This window comes from Rhinopithecus bieti, unplaced genomic scaffold, assembly GCF_001698545.2.
Source record: "Rhinopithecus bieti isolate Rb0 unplaced genomic scaffold, ASM169854v2 scaffold_11744, whole genome shotgun sequence".
NCBI classification, from domain to species: Eukaryota; Metazoa; Chordata; class Mammalia; order Primates; family Cercopithecidae; genus Rhinopithecus; species Rhinopithecus bieti.
In genome coordinates, this window is record NW_016807094.1 from 1,212,632 (window position 1) to 1,223,998 (window position 11,367).

General features: G+C 40.7%; 1 protein-coding gene across 1 annotated transcript; it reads left to right on the forward strand.

The window, feature by feature from the left end:
* The first annotated feature begins 3,250 nt into the window (after positions 1 to 3,250).
* Positions 3,251 to 9,133, forward strand: KRT12 (keratin 12). Its single transcript, XM_017880141.1, has 8 exons — positions 3,251 to 3,852; positions 4,232 to 4,314; positions 5,472 to 5,628; positions 6,583 to 6,744; positions 6,837 to 6,962; positions 7,104 to 7,324; positions 7,807 to 7,877; positions 8,670 to 9,133. Exons 1-8 carry the CDS (start codon positions 3,283 to 3,285, stop codon positions 8,714 to 8,716), a joined length of 1,437 nt encoding a protein of 478 aa, XP_017735630.1. The 5' UTR covers positions 3,251 to 3,282; the 3' UTR covers positions 8,717 to 9,133.
* Positions 9,134 to 11,367: the final 2,234 nt, after the last annotated feature.

Below are 11,367 nucleotides of genomic sequence, written 5' to 3' on the forward strand. Positions count from 1 at the left end.
TGTGTGCATGCACGTGTACATTAGAATGAGAGTAACATCTGAATGTGTCTACATTGTGAAACCACTAATACTTAAATTATTATACTTTGTAGCTTGCCTTTATATTGATACACTCTTTTTAATTTTGGAAAAATTTCCTCATACATAACACACATTAATGACCCAGCAGTTTGATTTATCAAGAGAGAAATCAAGAAGCATATATTGAATGCTGACTTCGTCCAAGACACTGGGCAAATGGACCAGACATTGAAGATGGAGATAACAGCAGACCCAGTACTTGAATACTTTCATGTTGGCTTGGTTGAAATACTTGATTTAATTTTCAAAAAGACCACATCATTTTGACATAATTCAAGTTGTGTAACAGTTACAGGCTTACTTCACATATTATCTCTGGTATTGAAATGTCCAAAAAAAAAATCAGGTTATTGTTTTAGTAAGAGAAACAAAAAGTACTGCATACGCTTATGGAAAAACCCTAAACAATGGCCAAGTATTTGCTAATTATTATGGTTAATTGTTTGTATTGAGTAAGTAACATCTCAATGATCTCACAGGTATCCAATAATTTTGCTGAGAAATTAATCTTTACCAGATAGATTCAATCTCCACTTAAAAATGTATAGAAAGCTTTCTAAAAGCCTCCTTTTGGGGAGTTAAACATCAGGCACTCATGGGCATACAGAATGGCAACAATAGACACTGGGAATTACTGTGGGGAGCAAAGGTTAACAAACTGTTGGGTACTATGCTTACTGCCTGGGTGATGAGATGAGTTGTACCCCAAACTTCAGCATCATGAAATACACACACGTAACGAACCCGCACATGTACCTCCTGAATCTAAAATAAGAGTTTAATTTTTTTTTAATCCAGTAATGGTAAGTAAATAAAATAAAATCTTCCTTTTATGAAAGTTATGTATTATTAAATCAAATAAGAATTCAATTTTACTTTAGAAATCTAGAATACTTGTATATTTTTAAAACTTTTCCTTAGAATAAAATAAAACACAGAATCCAAATATACCAAATTGAAAAGGAGTTTTAGTGGCCATATATAAGGAAACAGAGGTCACTGATGGAGAAATGAAGGCCCTGTTTCCCACAAGGCAGGAACTGTATCTTTACAATGATTTTAATGTATTTTATTTCAATAAATCCATTCTAGTCAAAATACATACATGTCTATAGCACACACAGTCAGTGTATACCTTATTAATGAAATCAGTATAAATATCTTCGCAAAAAAACTGTTATTTACACCCAGAAATTTTATTTCCTATCATCAAATACAGAGCAACCTGATTTTGGAAATTTGAATCCAATAAAGAATTTCCAAGAATCCACAATCCATGTTCTGTACCCAATTATTAAAATTCAAGTGATAGATAACTATATAATCTTAAGAGAAAAGCAGATTATAAAATCTTATATTGAATCAATTATGTTAAAAAATATATATAAAATACTCATATATACGTACATCTTCTTTATGTTTTCTGCATCTTCTAAATTTCCTGCAATAAATACATAGAGGGCTATATTAAAAAAAAAAACTGTAGAACTATTTTGCAATGAGACATGTAGAGACTTGGGCCATCATCTCAAAGAAAACATGTAAAAGAAAAATCCTTTTTCCTTCTTATCCAATCAAAATGCTCACAATTTAAATTCCTAAGGGAATTCCATCACCCTGGAATTGTACTACGTGGTTTCCAGGTATCTACAACTCTCTCTGAAAGCAGGCTTCTTTCAGTTAATGCATTTCCTACAAGCACGTTAGTTTTCATGTTCAATATACAAGCCATATCAATTTCAAAGGTAAATAATACATCAAACAAGAAAGTACAAGAACTTTATGTCTTAAAAATTAAAAATACTGGATACAATTCCTTGAAGCATGCTTTGCAAAGTTTTCAGAGCAAAGTTTAAAATATAACATTTAATTTATTCTATATTGTATAATTTATCCTTTTTCATCATAGCAGTCAACTGAAATGGTTCACTAGCCTCTTAAACTTGGGGTTTTAATCACTTCTTAATTTAAACTGTGTTTCCACTTTCTCCTTATTGATAACGGCAATAAAACCTGAAGTGTTCACACAATCCATTCAACCAGTCAACACATTTATTGAGCAACCATTACAGGCAATATCTGTTGAAGGAATAAACATAATAAGTGATGAGTGTAGAGCAGTGAGCAATCAGACAAGGCAAAACTGCTTAAACAACAATAATAAACTCTACTATAAACTCTGCTACAAACAACTCTACTCAAAAATAGTACTTTTCGGAGTTGAAGAATCAGAGGGAAAAGAAACGTGCAACATCCTAATGCCAAGGTTTTAAAATCCTTGAAAATGGAAATTCTGACTGGGTGCAGTGGCTCACGCCTGTAATCCCAGCACTTCAGGAGGCCGAGGCGGGCGGATCACGAGATCAGGAGATCGAAACCATCCTGGCTAACACCGTGAAACCCCGTCTCTACTAAAAATACAAAAAATGACCCGGGCGGTGGTGGCGGGCGCCGGTAGTCCAGCTACTCGGGAGGCTGAGGCAGGAGAATGGCATGAACCCGGGAGGCGGAGCTTGCAAGTGAGCCAAGATCGCGCCACTGCACTCCAGCCTGGGTGACAGAGCGAGACTCCGTCTCAAAAAAAAAAAAAAAAAGAAAGGAAAATTCTAGTATCAATCTGAAAAATGTATTCTCTACCTTTTGCCCGTGCATTTCACAGCTGCTTCTGAAGCTGTATTCCACTAAAAGGAATGCTTGATCATGATCGGATTTTACATTGGATTGGTCCAAAGGAAACAAATGCTTTACATTGGATTTTCCAAAGGAAACAAACAGAAAAGATGAGAGAAGAATTTTAAAAGCATAAGGTTTAGGAAGAAGTATTTAACGCATCCATTCAGCAATTGTTCATTATCTTCCTACTGTGTACAAGACGCTAGGCAGTGCTGGGAATACAGGCAACTGACTAATTTGGAGAAGAAAAATTCCTTATGACAAGTAGACTCTACTCCACCCAGCTTTCTTTTTCATATAACAAATATTTAATGGAAATGATTATTCAATTACTTCTGTATCAATGAATTTTCATTATACATAAATCATTCACTTGTTGAGCTGGCCAAAAACCTGGGGGAAGGACCCAATTTTGAGTGGAGAAAGTGAACTTTACAACTGCGACACCCATCTCACAGCCTATAAAAGGTTAGCTTTCTGGCTTGCTGGCACAACTTCCTCTCCAGTTGTGGCCATATTCCCCAGGCTATGGATCTCTCCAACAGTACCATGTCACTCTCAGTGCGCACCCCTGGACTGTCCCGGCGGCTCTCCTCACAGAGTGTGATAGCAGGCAGACCCAGGGGCATGTCTGCTTCCAGTGTTGGAAGTGGCTATGGGGGAAGTGCCTTTGGCTTTGGACCCAGCTATGGGGGAGGCTTTTCTGCTGCTTCCATGTTTGGTTCTAGTTCTGGCTTTGGGGGTGGCTCTGGAAGTTCCATGGCAGGAGGACTGGGTGCTGGTTATGGGAGAGCCCTGGGTGGAAGTGGCTTTGGAGGACTGGGGATGGGATTTGGAGGCAGCCCAGGAGGTGGCTCTCTAGGTATTCTCTCAGGCAATGATGGAGGCCTTCTTTCTGGATCAGAAAAAGAAACTATGCAAAATCTTAATGATAGATTAGCTTCCTACCTGGATAAGGTGCGAGCTCTAGAAGAGGCTAATACTGAGCTAGAAAACAAAATTCGAGAATGGTATGAAACAAGAGGAACTGGGACTGGAGATGCTTCACAGAGTGATTACAGCAAATATTATCCACTGATTGAAGACCTCAGGAATAAGGTAAGATGATTTCTTTTGGAGGAGCTTTGGGAATTTTTTTCCTTTTTACCATTGCAATGTTTTAGAGTGATAATCACCTACAACTTTGATATTTTCCAATTTGGCTGTACTTGCAGCAATTTTCTCATCCCAGGTTGTTTCATTCCATTTCATCATTTACCAAGAAATGATTGCATTTCCATCATCTTTCCGTAGGAAATCTGTATTTCTTTACTTCTCAATATTATTTTATACAGATATTGTCTTAGAAAAATGAAACTGTCTTAAACTCTAAAACCAGCATTTAACATCACCATTTTACCTTTCTGTCAAAAATATATTTGTATAATTAACTAGTTTTTTTGGGGTTCATCTCGTGTGTGTACCTCTTTTATGCCAGATCATTGCAGCCAACATTGGAAATGCCCAGCTCCTCTTGCAGATCGACAACGCGAGACTGGCTGCCGAGGACTTCAGGATGAAGTGAGTGGAAGAAACTGAGGATCATGGCCATGTCCCATCATGTCTTCTACCCTACTGTCCTGCCTTCATTGATACAAAATCTTCTGAAGTTCACAAGCTCCATACATTTAGTGTTTTAGTAAATTCACATAGGGTGTTCTAGAAAGTAATTAGAATCTAATGCAATTCACATTAAATGTCCTTAAATTATAAGTTGCTTAAACCCAGGGCTATGGATCACTATATTTGTAGTGTGCTATTGACTCATGATGTGACTGACACCATAATCCTACCAGGGTCCTAAACCTCAATTTTCTTTTTTCCTTTTTTTTTTGAGACGGAGTCTCACTCTGTCACCCAGGCTGGAGTGCAATGGTGCGATCTCGGCTCACTGCAACCTCAATGATTCTCCTGCCTCAACCTCCCAAGTAGCTGTGATTACAGGCACCTGCCACAGAGCCCAGCTAATTTTTGTATTTTTAGTAGAGATGGGGTTTCACTATCTTGGCCAGGCTGGTTTCGAACTCTTGACCTTATGATCCACCTGCCTCTAAACCTCAATTTTCAATGTATCAACCATTGTTTCCTGATGACACATACAATGGAAAGATTAACCATGTGCTAATTTTTATATTCCTTCCTCCTTTTCCATGCTCAACTCTCCCAGATACAAGGAAGAAATACTAATTTCCTTTTTGCTTCACAAAATTTCCACATAGGAAGTTGCAATGGCCATGGTCCTGAACTTGTAAAATGTTGGTAACAGCCACTAAAGAAGTATCAGTGTTTTAAGTTAAATCATGAAGAACATTCAGCAAAAAGAGTAACTTATTTTCAACTGCTTTTAGAAATTCCACTTAGAGAGGGCTGCTGCTATTTATAGCCATGGCAGCCAGCAAAGGGAAAATTATTCCCTGGGATGCTGTGGTATTGGGATTCATAGCTGGTAGGAAAGTACTGCCTCATTATTTTTTCACCTGTCTTTTCTCCAACCAAATGGTAAACAATGGTGGGAAAAAAGGAAAGGAAAAATACAAAAGCAAAATCTGCATCATACATTGCAATGCTGCCGTGATGAAGTAGGTGCACAGATGTAAGCAATAATGAGCCCTGAAGATCAGTGGCCTTGTTCAAATGGTTGTGTTGATTCCCTCAACTGCTTCGCACTTGGTTTTCAGGTATGAGAATGAACTGGCCCTACGCCAGGGCGTCGAGGCTGACATCAATGGCCTGCGCCGGGTGCTGGACGAGCTGACCCTGACCAGGACCGACCTGGAGATGCAGATCGAGAGCCTGAATGAGGAGCTGGCCTACATGAAGAAGAACCACGAGGAGGTGAGTCAGACAGGGCAGCCTCACTCAGCTACTTTTTTTTTTTCTCCCAGACCCAAAAATTACAATTTCAAATTTAGAAATCTGGAGTCGGAACAAGTATGGAGAATACATTGTCTCCCTGTTAAAATGGCCATTTGTTTTGGATATCTGTGTGATGTGTGTGTGGTGTATGTGATGTGCGTGTGGTGTGCGTGATGTGTGTGTGGTGGTGGTGGTGATGGTGGATCCTGTTAAGGCTTAACAAATTAGAGACACTTTCTGATTTTGTCATTTCCATTATAAAGCAATGACAATAGGAATGCTAACTATCCTAATTCAGTGATTAAAAAAAAAACTGAGTATTTTAAAAGTTAAGGAACAAAAGTCTACCAATAATATATAATGTTATATGTGTTAGAGAAACTGGTTATACTTAGCATAACACACAGAAAACTCTGACGTGTTACGGTGCATATTGGAGGCTAGGCAAGGAAGGGGCGTTGGCAATAGAAAGTTTCTACTAGATTTTCAATGATTGTGGCACAAACAGCGTGCAAGCCCAGGTACTGCCTGCAGCCCTCTGTTTGGCAGCTGTAGGTGAAAACCCCAGTGAGTGTACACCAGGCCTCCTTTCATGTAAAGGCCATGGCCCCTCAAGAAGCAGAGCCAACTTAACCATTAGGAACAGCAGGCACTGCTCCCAGGGTCTGAGGTAATTTCAGGGACCCATGAATATGTCTTAAGTCCCTGTAAAATCAGAAGAAAAATATGAATTTTTAGGTTAAAAAAGTTTTAAAATATTACATTAATATATTTGTCTTTATACCAACAGTCATAAAATAGAATTTTTAAGTGTGTGTGTGTGTGTGTGTGTGTGTGTGTGTGTAGGAAGGGGCCCAGGAGGATAAAAGTATCCAGGGCCCACGAAAGTCACAATGGACCCCTGTGCCCCTCTCTCTCACGTGCTGTCCCCAGGAGCTCCAAAGCTTCCGGGTGGGCGGCCCAGGCGAGGTCAGCGTAGAAATGGACGCTGCCCCCGGAGTGGACCTCACCAGGCTCCTCAACGATATGCGGGCGCAGTATGAAACCATCGCTGAGCAGAATCGGAAGGATGCTGAAGCCTGGTTCATTGAAAAGGTAACACAAACAGCAAAGGCTTTGATACATTCGCAGAAAGGCCTGCGAGCGAGCTCGGCGCTCGAGTGCCCTGGCTGTCTTTGCTATTGCAGAGCGGGGAGCTCCGGAAGGAGATTAGCACCAACACCGAGCAGCTTCAGTCCAGCAAGAGCGAGGTCACCGACCTGCGTCGCGCCGTTCAGAACCTGGAGATCGAGCTGCAGTCCCAGCTCGCTATGGTAGGCGCGTGCGCAAACAGACGCAGCATCCTTTGGACTTCCAAAGAAAATGCTGCATCCAAATTACGTTAGCCGTTGGCTGCCCTCCCCTTTTCGGTCCCCTCCATCCTTATTTCTATACCATTTCCCTCCCGCGTGCAGAAGAAATCCCTGGAAGACTCGTTGGCCGAAGCCGAGGGCGATTACTGCGCGCAGCTGTCCCAGGTGCAGCAGCTCATCAGCAACCTGGAGGCACAGCTGCTCCAGGTGCGCGCGGACGCAGAGCGCCAGAACGTGGACCACCAGCGGCTGCTGAATGTCAAGGCCCGCCTGGAGCTGGAGATTGAGACCTACCGCCGCCTGCTGGACGGGGAGGCCCAAGGGTGAGCAGACAACGAAGGCTGCAAACACCTTTAGGGGCTGACCAAGAGTGGACAGCAGAAATAGAAGGAATAGGGTTTTAGTTGACAGAAAAGCAAACAAACAAACAAAGTCTAGTAAAGACATGCCTGGGATTTACTAAATGCTCTACACTTTGCAAAGTGTTTTCACCCATTATCTTACTTGGTAATTCATAAAATGCTGCAATGAACAAAGGCACTACTGTCAGAAACAGTTTGTAAATCAGTATTCCCTGTACTGCAAAAGTCACTCAATTTCTGATATCAAAGACTTGATGATAAGAAGGACACCTAGTAGCCTCCTGAACCACCTCCTCTAACAAGCTTTCCAAAAGTGATCAGAGGCTGCACTAGTTGGAAGAACTCAGGCCTACAAATTGGGAAATCTAATTTCTGAGACCAACTCTTCCATTAAAAGCCAGGTTGCTTCACTTTTTGAGGTCATCTCCTTTGTTTTCTTACAGTGATGGTTTGGAGGAAAGTTTATTTGTGACAGACTCCAAATCACAAGCACAGTCAACTGATTCCTCTAAAGGTACGCAGAAACCCTAGAATCACTTGGAATAAGTCAGAATCACATTTATTAATGCAAAACCTGTAAGATCTCATTGAATATTGCATTATTATTCATTTTAATTTAAAGCATATTTATATTCTGAGCCAAGGAAAAACATTTTTGCATTCCTGAACAAAATAAGTAGTCTGTACTGTATTAAAACTTTTGGGGGCATGGTGGCTCATGCCTGTAATCTCATAGCTTTGGGAAACTAAGGTGGGAGGATCACTTGAGGCCAGGAGTTTGTGACCCACCTGGGCAACAGTGAGACCCCATCTCTACAAAAAACTTAAGAAAAAAATAGCTGGGCATGGTGGTGTATGCCTGTGATCTCGGCTACTCTGGAGGCTGAGGCAGGAGGACCACTTGAGCTCAGGAGTTAGAGGTTATAGTGAGCTATGATCATGCCCCTGCATTCTGACCTGGGCAACAGAGCCAGACCCTGTCTCTAAGAAAATTAAAATAAAAATTTAAAAATTGGCAATCCTAGGAGGGTAAAAAACCTACTCTGCTACAAGATATTATGATCACCATAACCACCTTTGAAATGTTTTCTTAAAAAAAAGTTTTCATATGTGTACAAGGCAACACTGAATACATTTCATTTTCATTGGATAAAACACATTTTTAAGAAGTAAAATTTACTTTTGAAAGTTTAATTATATGGATTGTATCAACCAATGCTTAATTTAGAAACCTGCATTAAACAACCAATGCTGGATTAATATTTGAAACACTAACTTTTGCCCTCTTATTCCATTTTATCTTTAGACCCGACCAAAACCCGAAAATCAAGACAGTTGTGCAGGAGATGGTGAATGGTGAGGTGGTCTCATCTCAAGTTCAGGAAATTGAAGAACTAATGTAAAATTTCACAAGATCTACCCATGATTGATTCCTTAGGAACAAGAAATTTACAAACAGAAATCATTCCTTTCAGAGTAACATGGTGTATTAGTTCAATCTCTATTTTTGTCTGTTCCATTTTCTTTGGATTCCCTATTCACACTGAATCCTTTTTGCCCTTCTGAAACAATATGCAGTCACAAGTCATGTTGGTCACACTGGTCTTTATAACAAATCAAAATTACCTTATATCTTTCTGGACCTGGAGTAGTCTTTTAATGAACTTTCTTCTGGTAATCTGGAATATTTTTTAATCATAGAGCTTTAATCAAGTAGTATTGTTTTAATAGAATTAATTGTAATAAAAGATGAATGGTAATAATGTGAAATGTATGCCTTCTTGATTCCAACAATAATGTCAAGAGCATAGAGAGAAGTTTTTGAAATACTAATAATAAAATAGAGGCTGGGAGTAATGACTCTCACCTATAATCCCAGCATTTTGGGAGACTGAGAGGCAGGATGATTGCTTGAGGCCAGGAGTTCAAGACCAGCCTGGACAACATAGAGAGACCCCCATCTCTACAAAACATTAATAATAATAATGATAATGTAGATAAAAACTGGGATGAAGATGTCAGGGTTTGAGGATTAAGTTAAAAGAAGATTCTTTTAGAAGTTCTGGCCTTTTTATGTAAACCCATCAAGGTTGTAGCAAAATTATACTGTCTACTACAGCAGTTGAGAGTTGTCCTGTTCATTTTCTAGCACCACCTTTCATGCAGTCAAGAAACACTGAGCCCTTACAGTGTGCCAGATTGGAGACTCAGTGATGAATATGATATGGTCCTTGCCTTGAGGAGCTCACAGTTGAGGGCAGAGATAAACATCTACCAGGAATGGTGATACAGTGAGATCTGTTGAATAGAAGTTCAAAGGGCTGGGCACCATGACTCACACCTGTAACCCCAGTACTTTGGGAGGCTGAGGCAGTGGATCACGCGCTCAAGAGATCAAGACCATCCTCACCAACATGATGAAACCCCATCTCAACTAAAAATACAAAAATTAGCCGGGTGCAGTGGCAGGTGGCTGCAACCCCAGCCACTCAGGAGGCTGAGGCAGGAGAATCACTTAAACCCAGGAGGCGGAGGTTGCAGTGAGCCGAGACTGCACCACTGCACTCCAGCCTGGTGATAGAGTGAGACTCTGTCTCAAAACAAAAAGGAAAAGACCTTAGAAGGACACATGGAATGAGAAGTGAACAATTTTCCAGGAGGGGCAATGAAATGCTACATAAAGAAATCATCCAGGCAGACGAGGGAAAGGAAACAGGGCAAATACATGTGAAAAGACAGAAGGTGTGAACAAACATTGTTCTGCTCTCCCTTCTCCTAGCTGGCAGCAGTGAGGCCCAAGGTGGGGTCTCCATTGGGACAGGTCAGACCCACAAGTCAATAACAGAAATCATGTTCTGCATTAGGGAAAAAGGAAGCCAAAGTCTCAGCCTGAGTAGATCGTGGTTCAACATGCGTTGCTAAATTCAAAACCCTAAAAGGAAAATGGGCAAAATTTAATGATTAAGAGCGAGCCTGGCCTCTAACATCACACTGGGTTCAATTTCTGGCTCTGCTACTTAATAGCAAGTAACTTAACCTCTGTGTTCCTCAGTTTCTTGAAGTGGAAATGACAGCAATGACTGCACCTGGTTCATGGCATGGGTTTTGTGAAGATGAAATGAAGTTGTGTACCTAAAGCACTAGGAACCTGGAAACTATTGGCACCTAGAAAGTACTCAATATTTGTGTCTTATTATTATTTACTACACAGAACCAAAGTGGGATGAAGAAACAAGGAGACATGGTGAATAAGGAGTGTCAAAGGAGCAGAAGGGAGAGGGAGGAGTTGTGCTAGGCAAGAGGAATTCCAGAGCTGAGTCCAAAAGCCAACGGCTAGTCAGCCAACTTAAGCTGATTTGCTTCAGTATGCAGTTTTTCCTTTTGATATTATTTATACGGCCAGATGCAATGGCTCACGTCTGTAATCCCAACACTTTGGGAGGCCGACATGGGCAGATTGCTTGGGCCCAGGAGTTCAAGACCAGCCTGAACAACATGGCAAAACTCTGTCTCTACAAAAAAAAAATTAATCGGGTGTGGGGGTGCACACCTGTAGTCCCAGCTACTTGGGGGGCTGAGGTGGGAGGATTACCTGAGCCTGGGGAGGTCAAGAATGCAGTGAGCTGTTATCATGCCACTGCACTCCAGCCTGGGCAACAGAGTAAGACTCTGTCTCAAAAAAAAGAAAAGAAAAAAATATTTTTTAATGGTTTCAGATCCTCCACTCATCTCACTTTATTATACGCTCAGCTCTCTTTGTCTAGCCCTCACCTTCCAGCATACGTCCTAGGGCAACCTTTACCTTTCAGACTCAAAAGGATTATCAAGGCCTCTGAACAAGGTCCATAGCCCCCAAGTAATAAATAAAGGATTCTACTTCCCTGGTGCTCAAAAGTGTCTGCAATAGTTACTGCTTTAAATAACATCTGTTTTCCTTACAACTATATAGGAATGGTGTGAGACCCAAAGGGGAAAGGATTTTTTTTTTTTTTTTTTTTTTTTTT